The sequence below is a fragment of the Caloenas nicobarica genome, chromosome 16 (assembly GCF_036013445.1).
Source record: "Caloenas nicobarica isolate bCalNic1 chromosome 16, bCalNic1.hap1, whole genome shotgun sequence".
NCBI classification, from domain to species: domain Eukaryota; kingdom Metazoa; phylum Chordata; class Aves; order Columbiformes; family Columbidae; genus Caloenas; species Caloenas nicobarica.
This window is the reverse complement of record NC_088260.1, coordinates 10,152,620-10,178,376: the sequence shown is the minus strand read 5'-3', so window position 1 is coordinate 10,178,376 and position 25,757 is coordinate 10,152,620. Positions and strand designations below refer to the sequence as shown.

The 25,757-nt window shown below is 42.0% G+C and overlaps 2 protein-coding genes across 13 annotated transcripts in view; one reads left to right on the top strand and one right to left on the bottom strand.

Annotated features, from left to right (window-relative positions):
• Positions 1 to 1,241: 1,241 nt before the first annotated feature.
• PRR14L (proline rich 14 like) lies at positions 1,242 to 20,849 on the bottom strand. 5 transcript variants are annotated; one of them, XM_065646403.1, is made up of 10 exons: positions 20,799 to 20,843; positions 20,085 to 20,197; positions 18,932 to 19,432; positions 17,271 to 17,400; positions 10,897 to 16,588; positions 7,776 to 7,844; positions 6,906 to 7,074; positions 6,509 to 6,615; positions 5,437 to 5,508; positions 1,242 to 4,777 (listed from the first exon to the last, which is right to left on the bottom strand). In XM_065646403.1, the coding sequence occupies exons 3-10, from the start codon at positions 19,385 to 19,387 to the stop codon at positions 4,501 to 4,503; spliced, it is 6,972 nt and encodes a 2,323-aa protein (XP_065502475.1). In that variant the 5' UTR covers positions 19,388 to 19,432; positions 20,085 to 20,197; positions 20,799 to 20,843; the 3' UTR covers positions 1,242 to 4,500. The 5 variants fall into 5 exon arrangements, with proteins under 5 accessions (XP_065502475.1, XP_065502478.1, XP_065502479.1 ...); XM_065646406.1 differs by lacking the exon at positions 20,799 to 20,843 and having other exon boundaries at positions 10,897 to 15,721; positions 16,523 to 16,588; positions 20,085 to 20,779; XM_065646407.1 differs by lacking the exon at positions 20,799 to 20,843 and having other exon boundaries at positions 10,897 to 15,721; positions 16,523 to 16,588; positions 17,319 to 17,400; positions 20,085 to 20,779.
• A 188-nt stretch (positions 20,850 to 21,037) lies between these two features.
• Positions 21,038 to 25,757, top strand: part of DEPDC5 (DEP domain containing 5, GATOR1 subcomplex subunit) — a 49,167-nt gene continuing 44,447 nt past the window's right edge. For 5 of the 8 annotated variants that reach the window (XM_065646793.1, XM_065646791.1, XM_065646792.1 and 2 more), the window contains exons 1-7: positions 21,038 to 21,120; positions 22,562 to 22,684; positions 23,393 to 23,480; positions 24,178 to 24,224; positions 24,684 to 24,769; positions 24,951 to 25,034; positions 25,705 to 25,754. In XM_065646793.1, the coding sequence (XP_065502865.1) occupies positions 22,627 to 22,684; positions 23,393 to 23,480; positions 24,178 to 24,224; positions 24,684 to 24,769; positions 24,951 to 25,034; positions 25,705 to 25,754 (413 nt within the window). In that variant the 5' untranslated portion in view covers positions 21,038 to 21,120; positions 22,562 to 22,626. Of the gene's footprint in view, positions 21,121 to 22,158; positions 22,248 to 22,561; positions 22,685 to 23,392; positions 23,481 to 24,177; positions 24,225 to 24,683; positions 24,770 to 24,950; positions 25,035 to 25,704; positions 25,755 to 25,757 lie in introns of those variants that run through there. The other 3 variants (XM_065646786.1, XM_065646785.1, XM_065646788.1) reach the window with 3 other exon arrangements.

Sequence of the window (25,757 nt, the reverse complement as noted above, 5' to 3'; positions counted from 1 at the left end):
ACCTCAGCTAGCAATAAATAAAATATAAATAGTGAAAACAGGCCAGCTGTAATAGTTGAGTTATCTGCCATATAAGGGGAACAAGCAAAACCAAAAAGCTAAAACCAAACACCTCCACCAAAAACAACAAAGTGAGGCAGCAGTAAAGCACTCAGTTGTAAAACACTCTGCTCAGAATACCTGGTTGTAAACAGTTCATTCCATACCCAGCTTGTCTTTCCTGTTCCCTTCCAGCCACCCCTCTCCTCCTCCTTTTCACTTCCTGAGGGAGAAAAAATTTGGACTCTGACCAGCAGCAAGGGGTTTAGACTCTGTGCACCTTAGCTGAGACTCTTCTCTTTCTCATTTGCCCCACTGGTTGACATTGACGAATCAAACAAGAGACAGAGGATTCAAGTCCAAACCCATCCACTTTTCAGAGAAAAAGGGGAGAAGCACACGGTGAACAAAGCAAGTCCCAGGATGGTAACGGAGCAAAATCCTGAGCAAAATCCGCGTATCCTGGGTCGCAGCCAGCAGGCTGTAGCTCTGGAGAAGCGGGGAAACAGCAGGATGCTTGTTCAGATCTCCCAGGTGCTCCCTTGCTTTCTTTCCTGGAGCTGACGTGCCATCTGTGGGCCCCATGGAACACTGCACTTAGTCAGAGGGCAGGGAGGAGTAGAGTGAAGAAGCACATCTGCCAGCTTAGTTTTGCCAAAAGCAGCATGCAGCTGAACAGCAGTCAATTGAAAATCTGGGTTATAGGCAAGATTTTATGGGGTTAGAGGGAAGTTGTTTTCTGACATAGACATTACAGATGCTTAATAGGTTGTTTGGATGTTCCGGTGCCTCAGCTTTGCTTTAAAACATCAGTCTGATTGCAATACATGAACCACTGGCGTGCTTCAGCTTTGAATCTCCGTCCTGAACCCAGCAGGAGCCATCTATGCCGTCTGGCTCCTGCTACTCTACTGCCTTAAGAGCTGGATGCTGTGAATAGTAGCCAGGATCACGCCTAAAGTCCCCCAGGTCTGTTTCTGTTCCTCTCAAAGTATGGCTATGGGTGAACGAGCACTAGAGTTGCCGCTCTATGTCTCACTAACAGCGCACACAAGTACTTAACAGTGTTAATCTCTTTGGAGATTTGACATCTTCCCCGCCATGTGTGCAAGACAGATATATCATGAGTATTTACTGATACAAGCCTAAAGAAGTCCTTAAAAAAACTGAAAGGTTCTCAGAAAAATTTATTTCCATAAATTAAAAACACACACAAAAGAAGCAGTAAAACTTTAGATCCACACAATATTGAACAGAAACAAAATGCCAAGAGCACAATGGAGGCTAATGGCACAAGTGTACAAATTCTCGTTATTTGTTAACTTGATAGCATCATACAGACTTTTAATCCACAGTTACCATCCATATTCTAGAAGAGCACCTGGAACATAAAATATCAAAGGCCCACCTCAAATCAAATGCAGTAAATGAGATCCGCTTGCAGACAATTATATCCAGCAAGCATCAGAACTCAAAATGTGTGCAGCCACAAGGCCAGCCAGGCAAATGCTGTAACATACATTAAGTAGCCTTAGCTGCTCCTGTCGTAGAATGATAAGATTTTTTTTTTTTTTTTTTAAAGTGATCTAGTCGTGATTCTGTGAGCAATATGTACAATGTCTTTCCATGGTAATACAAAAAAAAAATTCCTCACTGGAGTGGGTTCGCTTTACGAAAAGGCAAGTGTACACATCCTTCAGCTAGGGAATTACGCAAGATCCCAAAAGATGCATCCGCTATACTTTTTTCTTTCAATTATCTGTGACAGAAGCAGCTCTGAGTGGCAAATACCTTCTGCACAGTCACCACTGCCCATGTACAAGCAGCAGCCTCAAGGAACAAGGCTGTTCCATGAGTACTGTAAACAGGAACAGAGGTGGGAAAGGAAATTTTTAAAAAAGTGTACAAGCATGACTGACATCTGTATGCTGGGGGGTGGGTACTGATGCTCTGTCTCAACTTACATCTCTATCATCATACAAATGCTAAACCAAAACACAATAATGCTGTATATTTTGGTTTCCACAAACAAAGCTAGGCAACTGCAACATCATTTTATAACTCCTCCAATTACCATAAACAAAAGAGAACTGAGTGTTTTCTGTGCTCTGCTCTCTCTGCTGTAGCTGTTAAAAAGAAAGCTAAGAAATGTTATTTCAAAGCAAGCAGAAACAAGACAAAGCAGGGAAGCAGACAAAAAACCCCCACAAAAACAAACAAAAAAACAACCCACCAGAACCCCACAGAAAAACGCAACACATTCCATGTTTTGAAGCACAATAGAGGTTTGAAATTTGTCTGGACCCAAGTTTCCTCCCTCCCCACCCATATCCTTGTGTTCTTAAAAGCCCCAGTAAAGTTACAGCTCAGTTGTGTCACAGCACTTAGAAGCCTCCCATGTTAACAGCGAGTGAATGCTGTGTAACAATCCCATTCTATAACATAAAACCATAAAAATATATCTCTCACTCTTGATACAGCTTCCAACCAGTCAATAACTGGGCTATTAAACCAGTATAGGGAAAGTTTCAAACATTTTTTAAAAGGCAATCAACCTTTATTTTTTAGAGATTTCTTTTTATAAAAATAAAGAGGATCAATTAAAATGTTCAACAGCAGCCCGAACAGGTTACCAGACCTTGCTGCTGAAATAGCATCTCAATATGTTCAAAGTTTGCCTGCCTTGTTATTTTACCTCAAAACCCAAACACCACTACTTTAAGCGTGTACTCCTCTATTTTTTTTCTTCAGTCTTCCTGATTAAAGATAATTAGCCTCCAAAACAAGAATGTAAACTTCTAGGAATCCTGGCACATAAGCTGGGAGCAAAACAAGCCCAGATTACACTTCTTTTGACTCAGGCACACACAGTGTAATAATCCTCTTTAGTTTCTCTACTTTCAAAGCTCTGGAATTCAACAGATTGCTTGTTAATTTTTAGTTTTTTGTTTGGTCAGTAATAGAAGTGGCAGAGCAACAGATGATGATGATGATGGTATTTTCAGTCCTGCATTTATTGGGACTTTATTAAATACACTCACCCGCTAGATAATTGCTCATTTTGAAGGTAAATAGAAACTCTTTTATATGGGTAGGTAAATAAGAAAGTGCAAGTTTCAAGTGACAAGTGAAAGAAAGAACAGACTAATTAAACTTGAGCATCCCAGCAATGACAGCTCTGCCTGAATAACATCTATAGGCACTAAAGGACAGACTTTACCTGAACTGCAGTTCGCATTCATTTTGAATTATGCTTCAAGTTTAACAGAAGTTATTCCAGAAGGGAACTCTTTTCCTTCAAAAGGTATAGCTGAGAAATTGCCCAGTGCTGCATCAGATAATTACAAATGGCCTTACAGAATGAAACAAAAAATGTCCACATGCCAGGAGGCTCTTTGTACAACACTTGCTATTATGTACAACAGGGCTGTACAGAGAATATCTGTGAGCTACATGAATTGTGAATCTAAAATGGTAAAAAAAACCTCAAGATGGAGAAAGAATTATTTTCTCGTTGACATTAAAATGAATTATTATTTTTACTAGAATTAAAATAACTTAAAAATGAGTCTCAAAGATTTTGCTGGTGTTCCCTGCATACAGCAGCTCAGCTCAGTTAACTAAAAACCTCTGCTCACGTATCCTGCAGCTTAACATCCTTGTAGGCTAATTACCTTTTCCTCTGGAGAAGAGCTAGGCATCAGCCAACTAGGTAAAAACTCTACTATTTAGGAAAAATTAGTACTGGGCATGATTTTTTCTGGAAATATCACCTTTTTTGAGCTCAATCGTGTTAAAAGGTGTCCTCATGCAGCAAATAAAGAAACATATACAAAGTGCAAGTTATTTAAAGTCTGGTTATGTGGGGCTTCTGCTGCCTGAAGCCAGAAAGGGCACAGAAACTCAGAAGGAACCTTCTAAGCAAACAGAAGAAAAAAACAATTGAAAGCAAACCCAGACAGCTACTTTTAATTATTAAGTAGTTAGTGGTATATCAAGAATGTGCTTGCTAGAATTCATCTTTATCAAACACCATATCTCTTCTGTCAGGTTGTTCAAAATAGCCATTACAGTAACAACAGCAGACTCAAATGTGCAAATGATCCGGAGTACAGAGCTCTAGCATCACTGAAGGTGTGCTGCTTCCTCCTTTACGCTGCTATTCTACCCCCAGAAGGTGTCTAAATGTAATTAAATATTAGCAGTAACTTCCAGAGGCTGGGGAAGGAATGGTAAATTCTCTGTGGCTGTGTTACACTCAAACAGGGACCTAAAAGAATCCCTCTAATAGCATTAAAAAAAAAATTTTAAAAAAATAGCACCTTAAAGAGGGCCACAGCCAAAAACCGATCACCGGGTACGAGAACAGAGCGGTGGAGTAACATGAAGTCAGTAGATTTCTCCCAAGAGAACTAAAAGACTAAAGGAGCTGATGGGACCATTTTCAGCTAAACAGCTCCCTCAGATGCTAGAGACCTGCTCCTGCTCAGCCTCCTCTGCAAAAAAGGCTTCGAGGTCCATTAGCTTCTGACTCAGAAGTGCATCTAACTCTGCACTCTGTAGCGCAGCTTTTTTCGCTCGGGTGAAGCTACCCACTACTTTGATTTTGCCTCGTGTCTTCCTTTTCCGGGGAAGAGTAAAGTCCTGAAACTCTAGAATCCGCTTTCTCTTCTGCTGGCTGATGGAGATCAAGCATCCATTTTTCTCCTTGGGCTCTTCGAAGATCGTTTCCAAACTCCTGGTAAAAGCAAAGGATAGAACTCAGGAACACTTGAGAAGCAGTTACCCGCCTTCCAAGGGCAGGGAGACAGGTGGACGTCATAACCAAAGTAAACGCACTACTAACTTGTATGTTTTTAAAGTCCCTCCACACCTCTTGTAACGTATCCTTATCTACAGCTTACACCTCCCACAGCTGCGCATTACTGCCAGCTAAAGAATTTGTTACTGGTGCACAGACATTTAGGTTGAATCTCTTTCTATCTGTATTTTAGTTCAAAAGCACAATTATAGAATCTTGACTTTATAGAATTAATAGATTTGAACATTAAAAGACATAGCAGTTTTGATAATCATGCTATACTTGATGACAGGCAGTTATTCTTAGTATTTTAAAGAATATTTAGTTGCCTTTGAATTTTGAAAAAGTAAGTACTGTACTTGGATGGAGGCTCGAATGGACGTGTAGATGAATTCTTAGTCCATATTCTGTTTCACCGCTTTTCATCCAAATAGTAAAATATACTACTTTTGAAATAACTTTCTCTACCACTTTAAACTAGAGCAATTTTAGAATTCTATCTGCCTCTTAGCTTCCAGACATCTTTAATCTCTGCTTGCTCTCTGCTGAAGTAATTTACACGTATTTTAGTTTTCTGATCAGGAAGCAGAACCAACCTGGCTGCAGGAGGGGACTTATAATTCTTGTTTGTGTAAATTTCTTCTAAGCTAAATTCTTTCTTCTTAAGCCTGAAAAAGTAATGAACAAATCAATCAAGAAAGAAGAATTTCAAAATTAACACAAAACATGCAGATTTAGAGAAACAAGTATGGTTTGCATTCTGTGCTTAAATGCTAAGTAATTATGCTTTAACTAACTGGGGATAGGGAGGAATGAAAAATGAGGCCGTTAAGTACCTAATTTCATACAGTGTTTTTATAAGGTGTGGGTCAAGACTTGCTATTTCTGCAAAGGTCAGTGTTCCTTCTGGTATTGTATGATGTTTTGAAACAAAGATGCTCAGAAGGAAAAAGGGAAATCCCTTCACAGGTCACTCTTTTGTGGAAGCTAAGGAAAGACTTAAGGGTTTAGCTCTTGAGACTGATTTTAAAAGTTAGTTATTGACACTTAATTAGCAAGCTGATCTCTGAAGAAATGCATTCCTTTGTCAAAGCTGGCACTTCTGTTTAAAACAGAAGTGAACAAAATACTAGATGACTGGTTGGAAAAGCTTTATCAATATCTGGCACTGTGATTATCCACATTGACACTGAACGAATGTTTCCCTAAGATCATATGCCACAAACAAAGAAGGGACTGCGAAGAACTCCAGCATAATTTCCATCAACAGAACTTCCCAACAGATCCCTTCATCTCACTATGCATTGTAGAATGACTAATTTTATCAATATGAACTTATTTCTTCTTTAGAAAATCATTCCATTGTAGGTTAGTTTTTCACATTTTGCCTAAAACTCAGTCAATAGTTCATATCCAATAGTCCTTTATTTATCCTTTCCCACTTGAAAAAAGTTACATTCAAAGACCAGATTCTTTCTTCAGTCTTCTATCCAGCTGATACAGCTGTGTCGATCTTTTCTTATAAAGGAAGCAAAAAGCAGATACCACTCAACTGGGAGTGTACAAAATAGTGGTGGTAAGAGACGCATTTATGGAAACAATTACATTACTGTGCAGGACATGTAAGCAACAGAAGCCAGCACAAGTCCATTTAAAGATACTGCTCACCTTTTTGGTCTGGGCAGTCCCATTGGAGTAAGGTTAGGGTCTGGCTTAGGAACAGTTTTCCTGATTCGGATCTGTGAGACTTTCTTTGGCCTCTTCTCTGGCTCAGTCTTAAGAAAAAAGAAAAAAAAAAAAAGAAAAAAGTTAAAATTAAGGAAATAATGAGCACACTAGTCTACAGATTTCACTTTCATATTGGGTACGCATTATCTGCAGAATAAACATTCCTCTTTGTTTTGCCACCTTCTTTCTACTTGAACAAAAGAAAGAAACAGCACAGACTAGGACTAACAGCCTGGTTTATCTCCCCCTTGTAGCAGTTACTAGATAATATTCAGCAGCAGCTTCAAGTCCTGAGGAACCGAGAGTCTGAGATACCCAAAATCTAACATGAACTCACTTTTTTCAGTTCTGTGTCATCCTGGGACCTAAGACAGGCTGGAACAGAAGCATCAGCTTCATCGCAGGCATGGAGCTGGAGCTCAGATGCTGAAAGCTTGGGGGGAGACGGTGATGATTCTGGAAGTGAGCAAGACTTTGGGAATGGAAGGGGGAATGAAGTTTCCAGACTGTAACAGAGGAAGAAGGGAACATATGTGGATTAATATCCAATTTATGCTGCAACAGCAGTCCATGCTCTCAGGTGATGTTCCTAAGTTGCAATATGGGCAAAAAAACCAAACGCAGTTCATAGAAATTAACTGCCAGTGCATTTGAACATAATTTTAAACCTACTCTTTTCCTTTTCATACAGTTAAACAGTTTACAGCTCTATTTAGTAACTACAGATAGAAAATTATTAATCCTCCTTTTCTGCCAGCAAATTTCTTTGACACAACTATTAATTTAATACTTTTTGTTTACAGAGAAATTTAAAAGATAGCTTTTACATCTGCCATCCCAACACCGAAAAAGAATAGAAAGAAGTTTCAGCACCAAACATCCAGTCGCTCAGACAGAAAGAACATATATCCAAGTAAGGAAACAAACTTCTATAGTTTCACATATTCACTTCATAAGAAGTGGCACAACATGGTTGCAAGTTACAGAATTGTTTGTGCAATGTTCTCCATGGTGTTTGCATTAATTCCCCTCCAAACTTCTCTCCATTACATGATCCAGCCAGTTTATTTCACTAACATTTTAATCAGAAAGCTATTCTTGGAGTGAACTGCCAAGAGCTGAAAGCCAAAATGACATAAACAATGTATTTCTGAGCAAGCTTATGATCCCACTATTCAGAATAAATACCCAAGTCCAAGAGACTCACCATATCTCATGACCTGCAGTCTGTAGTGTTTCCATACTCTGTACAGGTAAGTGCGGTAACATGGCATAGCTGATTCAAAACAAGAGTGGGGGAAAAAAAAAAAAAGACAGACAGAAATTAGGTCTACACTATAAAACAGATGAGGGAAAAATTATTAGTATAATCAGGAATGAGAATGAAAGACTAAAATGATACAAGAGCAAGCTGTGTCTGCCATTTAGTCCCCTAAATTGCACTGACGGCTTGTTAGGGAAATAGTCCTACTTTCATTTAAAATAGTAGTGATGAGGAAAGGAAATAGAAGTACAGAAAGAGAGGGAGCCAATATTAGTCTGAAAGTTGTAATTATTGTTATGAAAGTCTATATTCCTTACTCAAAACCACCAGTTTTTAAAATTAAATAACCAAAAACCTTGAAGGAGTTGGCTACTAAATAAAAAAGTGCATATTGGCAACAGTAACAAGTGAAAGGAAGGATTTCCATCAGATTAACTCTGTTGTTTCTAACTCCCACAGTCATACTTGAATATTCTTAATCAATTGGAATAACCAAAGGCCTTTCCATAAGGGCTGGTAATTACCATAATCCTATGGCATAAAAGTCAGCATAGCAGCATTAAGTCCTTTAATACTAAGCTTTATTTTTGTGCCCACACAGTTTTTAGGACAGCTTTTACTAAACAGCAAATCTTGTACTTGCTGTTCTCCCAAACTAACAGCTAAATGTGTTTCACTGTTGTGAAGCAACGACGTTACAGCCAGAGCGGAACGCTACAAGCTAAATGCAAACCAACCGCGCAGCTGGCAGCACAGATAAGTCAAAATATAAGGAAGTCAGAAAGACCCATTTCTTGTGTTTGTCATTTAACATCAGAACTGTAACATTTGGTTTTTCTTGGTGTTCCGCTCACTATCCCAGGACTACTGGAACCCACATCAATAGTGCATCAGAGTCCTCCGTGCTAGAGGCAGAGCTTACTGGTTTATGCAGTAATAATCGTGAATTACAGGGAGAGAAAAAAAACACTTTAGAAATTTGGAATACAAATGAGCAGTAATTAGAAAAAAAGATTTCACTTATACAGTTCTTGTTTATTTGTATTTATATACCAAATACTTATTGCATAGGAGATTTTTTTTTGAATATACGTGAATTTAAGAGAGATTTACTGAATTATCCTTTTGTCACTGTTCCTGTTAATACCTTTAAAAAAATAATTATTAGTTGATGAGAACGAGCTATCAGTGTTCAGCAAAATAGAATCTAAAATGGAGTTAAATATTTTAAATGTTGGGTTTTGTTCTTTACGTTGTTCTATAGCCAAACCTTTAATATTGACTTTTGCTGCACTTCTTTAAACTTCTGCAAACATTCTTTTCCATTCACTGCATGCTACAATAACTTCACTTTAAACAAAATCTGAGTGGGGCAGAAGAATTAAGGCTACCTCAAACACATATGTGTGAGGTATTTTAGAGAAAAAACAGAGTTTTAGACTATTTTCATTTTGGGTTATTTTTCACTTGAAGTGATAAGGTTTGATTTGGCTTCTCCCCCTTTGGGATAAAGATCATTCATAACAAAACATTCGGTTTTCAAATTGCCCTTTACGTCAAAGAATTAAATCCTCTTATGCTTTAGCTAACTGGATATGCTACAACCAGCTGCCTGGGAGCCAAGAGACTTAACTGTGGGAAAAAACACGAGAGCAAAAGTCAGCTCTGATCTCCCAGTCCAAGGACAACATGTCTCAGCAACACAAAAGAATAAATTCACCTCATACACAGAAATTTTAAAAAGGTGTTTGTTTTGTTCTTAAAGAATGGCAACAATGTCTTAAGTTTAGCGCTCAAACTGTACTTTACTGGTACGATTATTGCCGGAGTACTAATTTGTACACTAGAAAATTCAACTGGATATATTGACTTGTATGGAATGGAAAAGAATGCAGGCCCAATAGAACGTGCTGCAACGTTGTCTCTACGCCATTATTCAACTTCATTCTTTTAGTGCAGACAGCTCCCAGAATGGAGTAGTAACTCCCTTACACCTTTGGTAGATATTAGAATTTATACTAACCAGTGATATAGATAAATTTTTAGGTATGTTATCCATTCATACAAAGCAAAAGGCAGCATCAGTTATCTGGCAAGACTGACAGCTATACGTATGTCGAGCTATGACATAAAATAAGCCAGATTCAACAGTTCTCTAGAGACTGCCATATTAAACAAAAGAATTAATCAAGTCAACTTTTCTACAGTGCTCATGAGCCTCTGCTGTCCAGGAATCTCAAGACTAAAATCAGGGACCAAACTGTCCCATGTAACTGAGGCACAAAGGGCAAAATCTTTGCTCAAGAACATCCAAAAATCCTGTAACAGAGCTAGGAACCTCTTTTCTCATTCTGTTTCTAAGTAAAAAGATCTCAAATGCTGATAGCAAAGTTACATTAAATATGCAGAGTAGGTTTCAGTCCTCTTCCCACTCATAACAAGAATGACACACACACAAATTCGTCACCAACTCGAACTGGAGCTACACTTACTTGTGCCAACAACACATCGGGCACATAATATCAAAAGGCATAGTATACATAAAGAGATTTCAATTAGCATAGAACAGTCATGGAATACAATTAAAAGTTTAACCAAATGCCACCCCCTGTCCCTTAGGATTCTTCCTAATCTGATATTGAGCATTTTACAGTGGTTCCAACTGGCACTTGTGGCTCAAACCTCTGAAAAAGACTTTCCTACCTCAAATCCAGTTGTTCTGCAGTCACTCTGAATAGACCTAACGAAGTAGCTCACCTTTCTGCGTTATATATTCTGATGCATGGTGTGTATATTTTGCAAGGGAGAAGAAAATAGAGTTAGCCATTCTGCCAAAACAGGACAGTATTAAAGAAGTGAAGGCAAATATACTTAAATTCAGCTAACAGACTGTACTGCAGGGAAGAATCTTTCATGTTGAGCCATTTTTGGAGCAGAACGTGTAGACTTGGAACAGGGGAAACTGACCTTCCAACGCAAGCTGCAATTACCCTCTCTCTCCCAAAAGGGAACAAGTACATACCCTATACATATTTAATCTCAGAAATAAATTGATGAGTTTTACCTGTTCTCGATGCCCACACTTGGCTGCCACGTGCAGTGACTGGAATGGAGAGGAGTGATTTCGGAGGGGCGGGCAGAAGGACCATGCTGACTCCACATGGATAGCGCCCTGCCCAGGGAGTATGGCAATGAGGAGACGGGCTCATCCGATACAGAAGTTGAAAACCTTGTCCCTTTCAAACCCTGTGCAAATTGTGATATAAATAGTCTCTGGATGGTAGGAATATGACTGGTTAAGTTTCTTCTTCTCGTCCAAATCCTGTAACATCCAGGGGAAGAAAGTGCTAACACTGTGTGAAGGCCAAGCATGGAGCAACCTCCTCTTCTTTCAGCTACAGCATTTCTTCCACGGTCGGCATGAAGGGCAACAGCCCTTGGGGTTGTTATAGAGAGAGAGGAATGCAGCTCGTTATCTAGATTGGAATCTTCCTTGAAAGCTCTTGTTGAGCAGCTCTGAGACAGCAGAAAAGAAAAAGTCCACTCTGAAGGCGGCGCTGGCATTTCTCCCCGAACTGGTGTGTGATGTATGGAGCGCTGGGATGTCATCCCTGTGAGGTCTGTCACAGGACTGGCGTCCAATTTTATATGAAAAGAAATTGGGAAAAACTGGGTATCCAAGAAAGAGGTTGGAGGCTTGTGGCTCAAGTCTGAAAAAAGTATTTTGGTAGATTCTACAGGATAAAGTGCCAAAGGCTGAAAGCTGAACATCTTGGTGCACCAACTGTCAGCCCAGCGGGAGTGTAAGCTCCTGTTAATACAAGAAAAGGCTTCCAATAGATTTTTAGATCTACGCTGGCTGTACCTCTCAGCCACTGGAAGAATTTCAGAAGAATATGGCAGAGGTTTAAAGTTCTGGACGCTTTTGGCAGGTGCCAGGAGTTTGCTAGCCATTGCAGACAGCTTGCTCAACAGTGCCAGTTCTTTGGTACTTTTTCTAAATTTTAAGCTGTTCAACAAACTGCACCTCTTGGCCCTCTGCCTTGGCATGTGCATGAATCTCATGGCTGCTTCCGTTTCCATTGTCGGTGGTTCACGTGGAAAGTACAAAGATTTGAGAAGTGTGCTTTCCTGCTTAGGGAGTATTTCTGGGGGAATCTCAAAAGGTAAACTTTTATTTTTTTTGCTTTTTCTTACAGTTTTTGGCTGATATGATGTGGGAACTTTTTTGCATGTCCTTCCAGGCTGTATTTTTAATGGAAGAGGTCCTTTTGGTTTATTTGTAGTTCCAAAGGCACCAGGGATTCCATCATATGCTAAATTAAGGTTCAGGTTTTCCATTTTTGAATCCTGAGTCTTCAAAAACTGTGAACTAATAATACCTGTGGTAATCTTTGGCCTTTTCACTTCTTGTAAAGTGCTATATAGTTTATTTTCACTGCTTCTGACAGCAAAAGTCTCTTCTGAAGGACCTTCAAACCTTGTATTTCTTGATGTCGCCAACTCATCTGAAGAGCTGTATAAGAGTTCAGAACTGTGCAACACACCTGGCTGCAGTGTGATTTTTGCTTTCTCTTGATATTTTGACTTCTGTTCTTGTTGTGCCTTGTCTGACGGATGTACTTTCATCTTCTCACACTTCTTCTTTCGTTTAAGTACCTGACATTTCTCTATTTGATCAAGTCTCTCTGAACTTAAAGCCTCGTTTCCCTCACAAACTGAATGAGTTGGTATAGTGCCCTGGCCTTCTGTCACCTGCTTCACATTATCTTTGCTCTGTGCATTTAATTCGTAAGGCACACATACTTCACTGCAAACCACACAGTTTGGGGATGATTCTTTGCACCTGTTTGATAGTACACCCATATATGGATAAAATGTGGGCAATTCTGGGGAAGTTTCTACATTAGACGCATCTTCAGTTTGACAACCACTCACAGTTTCTGAAGGCAGATGTGTACCTGCTAAGTTTGTGAGCTTTGTAGTATTTTTTCTTTCTTTTGAATTATTATTTAGGTTAGATCCTGGGATTTCTTCTGAAACCTCTTCATAATTCCCAGTACTGAGAGGGACTGGTTTGCTACCAGATTCTTTTGAATCTTCCGAAAAGGCCCATAGACGATCTTCTCCATCACAAAAAGAACCTACGGGTAACATTTTTCTAGGAGCTACTTCTCTTCCCATCTTCTCTTCAACACACGTATTCTTAAACTGCTCTCCACAGCGAGTACGTTTCTGTGCAGTCAGAGTCACATCTTCTCCAGTTACCATGCTACGCCACTCACCTCTCAGACTTCTCTTGCTGTGTGCGCAAGCTTGTGAGCTTTTTGCATCTTTCACAAAACTAGTTGCTGTTTCATTCTCTGAAGAGGCAATCTTGGTATTGCTGGCTTTTCTTTTAACAGACGTTACAGAAAGAGGTTTTGTCACTGAAGAATCTTTGCTAAAAACTTCAGCTGAAGAGGAATCACAATCATCTATTTGTGCATTCTCAGATGACATACAGAGCTTTTCTTTCTCAGGCACAGAGATTCCCAAGTGCAGACCTGATGTTGTTTCTGAATCCACCCGAGTCTCATTAAAAGATCCTTGGCTGTCAAACTTTCTCAAGTGGGATGGACCTACACCTGGTAGAGCATTGGTTTCCTTGCCAGGCTCAAATGTTAACTGCAGGCAAGAGTTATTCAAGGTAGATTTTACTCTCAGACTTTTTTTGTTTTCTGTCTCTGAAAGCACATTCATATTTTCTGTCTTATATGACAGACTACCACGAATTGATGCGGAGGGCAAAAATTGGGCCCTAACTGTATTTTCCTGGTCCTCCACCAACCACTTCATCTTTGGCAAAGATTGCTGCATTTTGTTTCCTGCAAACTCTAGCTCTGATTTCTCTTTTGCCCATTCGATAAAGCAAGCATGCTGTGAGCAATGCCGTTTGCTATCAGAAAAGCTTTCTGCAACAGTTCCTTTATCTTCTCTTTCATGTCTGTTCTCGTGTTCTTTTGGTTCAGTTGTCTTCTCAATCAGGTCACTGACAAAGCCCACGTGTCCTGAACAGTCTTCATTTCTCACACCATTTAAAGAGTCCAAATCCAATACATTCTCTTTTAGAGTTCCTTGAAAACTGTCGTCTCTTGCATATTTATGAACTACTGGAGGTGGGCTGTCACCTGGTTTTAACAGTATCTCTTCACTTTGACTAGAGCCAGTTGGTATTTTGGTTTCTTCCACAGAAGTAGCCCTAGTTTGTAAGCCCATGTTTGGTTGTTTGTTTAAACTTTCTGATTGTTGCTTGCTGCCTGGAACTGGGCCATGAAACTCACTCTGACATGCAAGACACCGATTTTCCATTGGACAAAGGGTCTTTTTTGTTTGGCTAGCATGTTGTCTTTGAATATTCGTGTTGCTGAGTAACGGACATGTATCACAGATTGAAGCACTATACTCAGAGGCATCAGCCGTGAGTGATGACACTTCTTTCTTTTCAGATGTACCTAGTTCTCTCTTCTTTGGGCCTAATGAAAAGCTGCAAAATCCAAAATTATGAACACAGGGTTTTTTGTTCAAATATCTGACTAATAGCTGTTCACTAGTCTTAGTTCTCTGATTGCCTTCAGGGGCCTTCGGAGAATCTGTAGTTCTTGTTTTACCAAATTCATCTCTCTGAAGAGCACACGTGCCAATTTGTTCTTTTGCCTCATCTCCGTCATAAACAATTTCACTGACATCTGCTACTTTACAAAGATCAAATTGTTTCCCAGCTTCCATATTCTTATTTGAGATCTCATCTCTTACCGAGGTAGCAATAGACTTCTCTGCAGTATAGGCTGAGCAAAACATGTTTTTTGCTGTGGAAATGTCATTTACCCCATGCAGATCCTCACCTGCATTGCCACAGTTGTCTTCGCAAGGAAGAGATCCACATGCCAAAGGGAAATGTGTTTCCGGAAAGATGACTGCCTTTTTACTATTATACCCAGCTGAAGCTTCTCTTTCCAAATTATTATTTTCAGTCTTCTTACCAACCTCACCATTAAAAGAACAACTGTTTGGGAGAACATCATCTACACGTGTGCTCCCTGATAAAATACAGGAATTACTGGCAGCTGTATGCTGGTCTTTCATACTTTGATTATTACAATTCCATGTGTCACTATCTTCATTTTCTAAACCAGTGACCACATTCTCTCTATTTCCCACTGAAGACTTCGTGTTCTTTTGGGAAATTCTGCTTGTCATACTCGGGTTATCAAAAGTCCTGGAACTTACTGAAGACTTGAATTTGTCTTTATGAAGCATGATTTCAGTAACTTGTTCTCCTGTTGTTCCAGAAGCACCAACTGATTCTTTTCCAGATGGATTATCCTGAGCCTTGTTCCTTCTTGAAACCTCATTAGCAGTGGAAGGAGGACACTCACTACAATGCGGTTCTCTTGATTTGTGTGCAACAGGAGGTAGAGGTACACTTAGTGTATGAATCCAATTAGTTTCTTTGCTACTGGACAAACTATCATTACTATCAGCTCCTGGAGCTTCAACTAAACTGCCAGCCAACTCTTCCAATCTTGTGTTACTCTCAGATTCCTTTTCAAGCAGTTGTGTCTCAGGTGAATATTCTTCTAGCTTGGTACTAAGACCCAGGCAGCTGTGGCTACCGGGAAGAGAACTTTTACTGGAGGTATTATAAAAGCAAAGGTCTGGCTGTCCGGTTTCACAGGAAGCAATGTTGTTCATTTCCATTGACATGCTATTTTCTTTTATATCGTCCTTGCATATATCACCGACAGAGAATTGCCACTTGTCCTTTTTCAACTTATCACCTTCCGATGCAGCCATTTTTAATTTTTCTTTTGAGAACTCTTCAGGAGATGAAGCAACACAACTAAAAACTGAAGAATGACAATGCTCAGAATTAGCACCTTCTTGAGCTTCAGGCCAGCTACCAACTTCAACGTTCTCTCTCACAGCAATTTTTCTCTGGACTTCAGCAGCCTCTTCAAATTCAGAGCTGTGTGATTCACCTGTACTAGCACTTCCTTCCCTCTGATTAGTTTTAGCACTAGATAATCCTTCGCTCCTTACCACTGAGACCTGCTCTAGCGGTACAGATGTGGTTTCATTGATAATTCCATGGACTGCAGTTCTACTGTTTTCTAGTGGCATTTTTCTAAAGTCCAGATAACGGATGCATTTCAAAACTGAACATAAAGCTTCAGAACTTTTTATGGAGAGTGCTCTACAACTTTCTGCTGATGACAACCTATGAGGTTCATTATGTCTGGGTAAAGGACCAGTACAGAAGTCATGAGCCTTGTTTTCTTCATCCTGCTGATGACTCTGGCAATTAGCAAGTGATTTACTGAATTCATTAACAGGATCTTGCCTGAGTAACTTTTCTTCTCCACTCTTGAAAACAGATACAACATTCCCCCCTGTTCTCAATGGCATGGCAGTGTGGGCTTTTAACCCATTATATTCATTTGTTTCTTGTGGATGCTCTGTGGCTGATTCAACGTCCATGACTTTTAAAGGCTCTAAAAAATCTAACATGCTGGTTTCTGAAACCCCAGCTCTGGCCATGACTGTGTCTATGTCTGGGCATTCATTGCTCTCAGGTGCAAGATCTTTACTCACTCTGTCATTCCTGTAACCTGCTTTACCAAATATCCTGTTCCCATCAGCCTTCATACCTTGTGCTTCTTCAGTGAGCTCAGGCAGAGTTGCAGCCGGCACCTGAACATTTGCTTGGCTTTCTTCTGCACAAGAAAAAATAAAGCAAATCAGAACAATATACCAAATTTAGAAGGCATTCAGCTTGCAAAGTATCTTTTACTATTGTACACAATATTGTGTACAGTGTCCGTTACTAAAATGTTTTTTAAAATGAGAACTGATGCTATTAATTCTCCTGCAAGCCTTTAGAAGAAAAAAACAAACTACCCCACCACAAACCTAATGTAACAAATGCGATCGTTTTCAATGCAGACATTCCCCATCTAGATACAGGGAAAATGACCAAAGTATTTGGAGCTAGAAGATTACAGATAATCGTGAAATTCAGAATTAGTTTTGTTGTCCTCTTCATTTGGATTCTGCATTATTTTTATTCTTTAAAACATTAGAAAATGAATGAGTGATACTTTTTCACATCTTTGCTATTACTGCTCTCATATAATTCAGCTTTGAAACATACGGAAACGCAAAACATCTGCTATTAATGCCACCTTCTGCTTTGGGGTAAATAAGTATTTGAATTAAATAACTAAAACACATCTCGTACATTAAAGGTCTTCAGGAAAGTACACATGCTGTCAGGAAAAAGGAGAGGATTAAATTTTCATCTTGTTCTAGCTATGCAGGGTAATATTTTCTACTGTAAAGCAAGATAAATTAGCTATCCTACAATCATTCGTGTATTTTAAATCAACAAAAAGTAACCTGGGGAGAAGCAGGGAGCAGACAGGGATGTACAACTGAAACGTGCACCTGTGTTCTTGGGAGATCCCGCTACTTGAGTGCAACAGGTTCTCGAAGACTTCACCTCATGCTGGTTTAAGTGAGGATCCTCCTGAAACAAGACAGAAATATCAATGGAGATGGATCAGGATTTTCTGAAATCTTTAGTATGTTTCAGGGGCTGTAGCTGCTCAGCCAGGTTAGTTCTGAATAAAACCACCCAGAAACCTCAGAACACACCAGCCCTTGTGCAGAGGCAGCCTGGCACTGCAGGAGGGTCACACCAGGACTGGGCATTCCTTTCTGATCCCATCAACCACTGTCACCTCCCTGCTAAACAACGATGCATCCAGAAAAATTTGTATTTAGCAGCAATGAAGTCTCTCAATGCAAGCAGCTAATATGTAAGTGCCTTAAAATGCAAATTGTTGCAAATTTGAATCAGAAGAGTAATCCAGTCTTCAAGTCTATCACACATCCCCAAAGCACTCCTGCATAGCTCTGGTGAGATGCTTTTTCTGACCTCTATTAGAACTTGCCTTCTGTGACTCTTTCCCTTTGCTCAAAAGCACGTAAAGCCAGGAACAGCTGACCTAAGTCTACCTGCAAAAAAAAACCCCAAGCCAAATCAAAATGAAACTGCACAACCAACCTACCCACATATTAGAAATATGTGAAAGTTGGAAAACTGAATGACTGTGGAAAATTTAGTTAACTTTAATTTATTTGAAAGTTTGTGAAAACAAACAGATATAAAAATCCAGAGTTAAAAGCACAAAGTATTTTAGTATTATACGTCATCCAGTAATTAGTACAAAACACGCATCTCTGCACCTTATCCAGATATTTCCTGACTTGTATGTGTTCAGTCACAATACTTTTTTTCTCCCTATGTTCTTTTGGTGTGTGTGAAAACTATTTACAAACTAAAGAAAACCAATCAAGAAAGTAACTAAAAATCTCAATTTTTAAATAGAGAGTTTTGTCACTCTTCAGTTTTTAATAGCATATTCTTTGGCTCATTTGTCAACAAGCCTTTGCCTAGAAATAATATTTTTATCATCAGCATTTGCTAAAGGGTAGGAAAACAACTCATGACTATGCCAGTCTATTGTTTTGAAAGAGGAAACTAACAGTGATTTCCTCTCTAATTACAAACAATAATTATAAAAATGAAGAATAGTATTTTAGATTAAAAACTGAAATACTAAACTGGAGCCCCCGTAGCATTATAATACCATTACCAGAGTGAAATAACTATTATTTAGTGGTTGTTGCCTTGACTGGGGATGACAGCACCAGTAGAACATGCTATACGCACAGAACATGGATACTGGGCAAGGAGCTTTTTAAGTTGTTTCTCTTCTTTTTAGTCACCAGCCAGTTTTGTTCTTCATTCTGTTACATACCTGCCTCACACCTTTCCAACAGTATTTAAGAAAGTGAAAAGCTTGATAATTTAAAACACTGCTGGTCCACTGAAGTATAGTCTAAATTGTCACTGGACCCGTGATAATCCAAATAATGACACATACACCAGAAGATCCAAATAAGATGAAACCACATGGACAAAGTTCTCTGTCTAGTCACTCTAACCCTAAATTCAAACTATTGTGTAGGGAGGAATTTTTGCATTTGCTTACTTGTTTTGACCAGCTTTCCCCAGGAGTTAACACACAGCATTCAGTGTGATACTCCTCAGCCTCTGTTTCTTCTTTCCAGTATCCATCGCCAGAACAGTCCAGTTTTCCAAAGTTTCTTTTTTTGTCTTTTTCATCCTCTTCAAGGTCTCCAGCCTTTAGTAATTCTCCAGCAAGGGATTCAGTTGGCCCACAAGAAATCACCTTGAGTGTATCACCCCAACCCTCAGTCTTCTGGCAAAAGTTTTCTACTCCGAAAGTCCTTCGATGCTCAGCTGACCGACTGTCACCACATGCCAGCCCAGGCCTTGACACATCAGATTTTGGATCCAAGCCACCATGAGGCTCCGACATGGCCATAAGTCCAGGGGAGATGCCGGCCGGCAGCCCAGCGTGCAGCTCCTCTGCTGCAGCGGACACGGGAGAATCGGGGAGAGATTCCAGCCCGGCTGAGAGCATCAGGGCAGCTGCACACCAGGTGTCCTGAGCTTTTCACAGTTTACCCTAAAAATAAAAGCGATGTTAAATCAACATACATGGGAGTAATCTCTAGATTAAAGAAAAGCTTCATTCTTCAAGATTCAAGGATATGTGTTTAAGAAAGCCACTTCCAAATAACTTTTTAAGAAAGGAGCTGAGGAAATGTTTGAGTATCTAAGCAAATGCTTCATTAACAAAAGGAGTACAGACAAATAAATATTCCCAAGCCTCATTTTCACATTCCAACATTTCCCTGGAGATATAACCTCATCTTCTGGAAAACGTGAAAAAAGACTACAAAGCAAATCGCTAGGGCTTGTATTAGACATCCTACTCCTTAGCTAAAACCAAAGCATTGTTTGTTCTCCTGCGATTTTCTTCAGTTTCTAATCTTTGAGGAAGAAAAAAACCAACCAACCAACCACTTTTCTTCATATGTTTTCTGCCTCAAAGGAACACTTTCTAGACATTGTCCAAGATACACCGTGCCTCTCAGACAAGCACCCAACACGCTGTATGTACGTAGGACGCCTTCTGCCAGCGCTGCTTTTCCATGGAACCCCGGTACCGGGATCCTCTTGAGCCCAGAATTAAGCGCCCTGGTCCCCACAGCCCGCCGGGCCAGCAAGGGCCCGCAGCAGCACCCGTGCCACAGCGCAGAGGAGCTCCCACCGACCTGACATGGGCTCCAATGGACCTGGCACCAGCACTGGTGGCATCACGAAAACCCCGATGTGAACACGCTGCAGTCTCGTCGCTCCTGAAGATTCATGCGTGAACAGGAACGGGCTAAGCCAGGTTTTTACAGAAGCGTCAGTTACCCAGTTTACAAAAACACGGGCTTCCAAGGCGAGCGTTGCTCTCCCTACTGCTCAAGAAAAGCTGCCTGTGGACAGCTGCACCGCGCCAGCCTTGCGGGGACACACGGACACGGGCTGCGGGCGGCGACCACCGTCCTGCCGGCACGGCGGGCCAGCGGGAGCGGGCAGGGCCGGGCGGCCCTGTGCTGGGCAGCACACACGGCTCAGCCCGGGCAGGCTCAGCCCGGACCCTCTTCTGCCTCCGAGCAGCAGCGGCCGCTTCCAGCCCGGACAGCGGCGGCGCGACCGGAGCCGAGAGGCGCTACCGCCGTCCCGGTGATCCGCACCCGCCCCGAGGAGGCCGCCGCTCCCGGTAACTATGCAACCGGCGGTTGCCCCGGTGCCCGCGGGGGTCGGGTTCGGTCCGTAGAACCCCCGCCGCACCGCATCGCGCCTGGGCAGGGCCCCGGCAGCCGCTCACCCCCCCGCCCGGCCTCACCGGGGCCGCCGCTGCCGCGTCAAACCCGGCGGAAGAGGCGGGTCCGCGCCCCCGCAGGGCCTCGCGCCGCCCCGCGCTCCGCTCCCGTTACCTCAGCGGCTCCCGGCCCCGCTCCTGCCCGCACGGCCGCGCCGCCCGCCCCACCCCGCCGCGCTCACATCACTTCCTCATCCGGGCCGCGTGCCCGGCCCTGCTGGCCGTTGCTGTGGCCCCGCCCCCGGCCGCCCCGCCCCCGGTGCCCGCGCCCGTCGCTGCCGGGGCCCCGCCCTTCCCTCCCACCTCTCTCGGTGTTGGGCGTCACGTGACGTGCGCGTGCTGTCCCGGCAGTCCCGGATGCGGAAGTGGCGAGCGAAGTCGGAGGGGCCTCGTCGGGACTGTGCTGCCGCGGCCGGCGGGGGACTTGGCGCCGGCAGGTCAGGGCCCCGCGGCCGCCGGCGGGGCCGGGGCTGGGGCTGGGGCTGAGGCTGAGGCTGGGGCTGGGGCCGGGGCCGTGGCCGTGGCCGTGGCCGTGGCCGTGGCTGAGGCTGTGGCCGTGGCCGTGGCCGTGGCCGTGCTCAGGCCGGCCGCGGGAAGGCTGGTCCCGGCGGCGCTGCCCTGGAGCTGGCTCGTCCCGCGGCGGCGGGGAGCACCGCGGAGCGTCCGGGCTCCCTCCGCGCCCGGGACTGCGCGGCGTCCCCGCTCTCTTCCCCTGGGGCTGGCGGGCTGTGCCTGGAGCCGCCGCGCCGCTCGCTCTGCGCTACCGCCGGGCCCCGCTGCTGCCCGCCCGCCCCGGCAGCTGCTGCGGGGCATAAGCGGGCGTCCCGCTGCGCTGCTCCCCTCAGCGCTATAGACCCGCAACCGGGTGGCGAGGCGGTTCTGTAGCGGGACCGACGGCGGGAACGCGCTGGGAACGCTCCGGCCGCGTTCGCTCCCCGTTCCCCGGCGCGGGGCGGCCGCTGGCCCTGTCCCGCTGTCACACGCTGCAGCCGAGTGTCGCTCTCTTGCTGACACGCAGTTCCAAGTTTGAAGGTTTTATGGAGTTTATCAAGCTTGGATGTACGGGTGTTTCCCACCGTGCCCTTGTAGCTCCGTGATTGAGCTGACTTTCCCAAAAGCACATCTGCAAGTTTGATACTTTATTGGAAAGCCGTGCTGCTGTGTTCCTCTGAGTTTTGATTTGGTGTAAGAGGACAGCTGTAACAAATGCTTTCTAACCAGAAGAGCTTATATTTCAACTTAATAATGCAACTCTAGTTTTATGAAGCAAACCTTGTTCCTACTGATAACTTCTGGTTTAAATGCACTTCTAGAAAGAGTAAATTGTAAAAGTGAAGGTTCTCAATTGCGATATGCTCTATTTCAAATGAAAGTGGCTGGAAGAAAAAAACGGTGGCTGATGCAGTTACAACGAAGTATTTAATGCACGCGAGTGCCTCAGACGTAAATTTTTGCTTGGCCCCGTATGTCTGCAGTGCTGCCCTCTGCTCCAGTAAAGCTGTGCTGTGTGGGTGTGAAGTCATCTGGTTGTGGATTCCAGCATCTTCGAAAGACGTGGGAAAAGGTGTGTGAAAGAGAAAGAATGACAAAACCAGAAGATATAATTGGCAGCAGGCATAAGTCTGGGTATTCATTTTAATGCATTTAACACAAAATTCAGAACTTATCCTTGAAATATAAGAGGTGATTTTAGAGAGTGGCAGTAGCTCTGTGACAGGAGTGCCAGTAGAAGAGGTCATCACTCAACCTTCATTCTGATGTTTATTGAAGTTTGTAATGTGCCTGCCCTTCAGGTGTGGTGTTCTTGGCTCGTGGTGGTACAACATCCTTTGCTCATACACAGAGTATAAAGAGATCTGTGTTTGCTTTCGTTTCCAGATTAGATATGCAAGATGCCTTCAGTGGTTTTTACTCAAAGCAGCTGAGAAGAACTGGAATTCAAGATGAGAACGAACAAGGTGTACAAGCTCGTCATACATAAGAAGGGTTTTGGAGGCAGTGGTCAGTATCTCCTGGTTCACAGCAGAGACCAGCAGTCTCTTACATCATTGAAAGCAGTTAACTGATTTATTGATCTTTTTACAAAACAGTGAAGATGGAACTTTGATGTGACAAGAAGTATTGCCAGCCAGAGTTTGGAGAGTTCTTTTTTAGTGGCAAGTTACAGCAGAATAAAGCTGCATTTGTCAGAACAGAATGAGATGACACCTATAAAATGTTTTATTCTACCTCTTCCCCTTTTATTGTGTCACTTCTGATTTAACTTTTATTTCAGTCACTATTAATAAGTGACAGACAAGTCAGTGACTGTCTATAGATGTTTCTGTGTACTAAGAATAATTATTTGTTCCCTACTTTTAGTCTTAAAATCATAGCATGTTACAAAAACTTATTAAGATTCTGTAGCTATCTACTTTCCTGCTGATGCTTGTTATATGGAAAATTCAAAAGAAGATTCTGCTTGCATAATTAAGGCACACTCATTTGCTGAACAAATCTTTTGTGAAAGTTCTGTGATTTGAAGGCAGAGGTTTTGCCCACAGGCGTGGGCAGGAGCGCTGTCCTCGAGTGAATTTAACACCTGGCTGACGCGTTAGTCCTGGGCTAGTGCAGTCATGGGGAGTAAGTGGTTGCATATGAACATGTAAACATCTGTGTTTGGTGTATATCTGTTTGTTGCAGTTTTCCTCATTCGTTTATGTCTTGTAGATGATGAACTGGTGGTGAATCCTAAAGTATTTCTTCAAATCAAGCTGGGGGATGTTGTGGAAATTGCACATCCCAATGATGAATACAGGTAAATCCTCTTGTTGCTGATACCAGTCAGATGTGGTTGGGGGCACTGAGAGGGCACGTTCATATGCAGTGGCTTCTAGAGTGAGAGGCTCTTAGAGCTATGATAACTTTGCTTCAGGATGCTGCCATGTGTTTCTTTCTACCTGAAGCAAAGCAAAGGGGATTACTGTAGCAGGAGCTCTTCCTTGAATTTTGTGGGATTCTTTGTGGTTGGTGTTAGTTTGCTGACCTTTCATGGGGCAAGTAGCACCTGAGTATAGAGCTTACAAAGTCTTTATCCTCATTGTAGAGCTACTGTTACCAAAGGATTATTCTTCCATCCTATAGTATACTCTAGGCAAAATTAAACTTCCTGGTCAGCTATAAAAACATAAACTGTCTTTTATGAAGCTGCTCATCCTGTAGCCTGTATCTGAAAAACAGGAGTATACTTGAATGAGGTTCTGAGAAGTTCCTGCGTGCCTGACTTTTTAGAGTATCATCTTTACCTAAGAAAAAAGAGATTTTTGTAATAGGTATAAAGAACAAGACAGGGTGACAAGCAGAGAGGATGATGTATGAAACTTTCTAGAAAATGTTGCTGTTTTTCTTTAGCTTATCGTGTGCTCTGTGTTACTAAATAGCTTTGAGAGAGTGATTTACCAGAGTAGTCTGTTGGTATCTCAACTTGTCTACCTTTTTTCTTTTCTGTATGCTAGTCCCCTGCTGCTCCAAGTGAAGTCACTTAAGGAAGATTTGCAGAAAGGTAAAACTTGTAGTGTGCATATTAAAATCAAAGACAAAGATTATGTCATTGGGCTGTACCTGTGATTGACTGCATATATTTTAATTTTGTAAGAAAATCAATGCTTTGTCTATTTAGGAATGAAAGGGTTTTATTTTTATCAGAATAGCCAATTTAAAATCTGCTTTTGGTTGAGTAATGTAGAGTATTGTTTAAACAAAATTGGCTTTTTAGCCTTAAATTTTTGTTTCTGCATTCTCTGACTGGCTGTATATCTTGCAGGAATTAATTCAGCCTAAACTTTGAATTTATCTTGCGCCTTTGATTTTAGTGATTCTTAAACTGAAAGAGGCTGTTGTCTTTTGCTGAGGCCCTAACTGTTACATGACAGTCTCGCCGTATTGCTTTTGTACTTATAAACCACCTGAAGCCTTTTGGGGATGTTCACTTCCCTGGTGTCCCTTCTCATTTTTGTGGCAGAAACTATAAGTGTGGATCAGACAGTTGCACAAGTGTTCCGACTGCGGCCGTACCAGGATGTCCATGTTAACGTTGTTGACCCAAAGGTGTGTGTCTTTGCAACTTTTTTCCATCTGTCCCTTCACTTTTATCTTGCATCTGTTACGAGTAGTGACTTGCTTTAGAACTGCCCTCCCTGTAACATTTGGTTCTTAAAAGAACAGATTGAAGGGTGCTACTTAGAAACAACCAGTAAAATCTAAACACTGTTTTTCTTCTGTTTCCTAGGAGGTGACCTTGGACTTGGTGGAGCTGACCTTTAAAGATCAGTATATTGGGCGTGGGGATATGTGGCGACTGAAGAAAAGTTTGGTAAGGCCTCTACTGTCCTCATGTGTAGGGTGGAGGAGATCGTGTACCTTTGCTGGCTGTAAAGGGAAATAAGCATTTTACAAAATACGGAAAACTGAGGACGAGGCCAGTGCCAGCAGCTCCTGGGAACTGATGGTGTAAGTGGTACATCAGAGCTGGAGAAATTAATGTGAATGTGTTGCAGAAAAAATAGTCCCATCGTTTCGTACTCTGTCGCAGTAATGTTAGTTACTGCCTTGGGCGCTGGAAATGCTGTTGAGAAGGGTTTTTTTCTTATGTTCTGAATTTTAATCATTTATTACCTTTGGAAGGAATTTAATCCAAATATTTTTCACGTTAGAAGTACGCTGAAGTATCCTCTCTCTGATAGTACTACTTAATAAGCAACTACTAGAATTATTTTGGTTTTGCATCTCTGAAGTGCAGTGTTTGGCTCTTCTAAGGGCAATAAATTAGACAAATGAACCCAATAAAAGTTCATATGTGTTAAAAACTATTTTCTGTTGCAGAGGTCCTATAGACTGGGAAGTTAGTAGTAAATATGTTCAGTGGTTTTTGTGATTTTTATGGCAGAAGTCAGGTGTTTGAGCATGATTTTTTTTCTTAAAAAAATGGATCTGCTCACTCTGAGCCTACTGTTCTTCTAACACCTGTAACTGTTTGTTCTTAGGTCAGCACATGTGCATATGTCACCCAAAAAGTTGAATTTGCGGGTATCAGGTC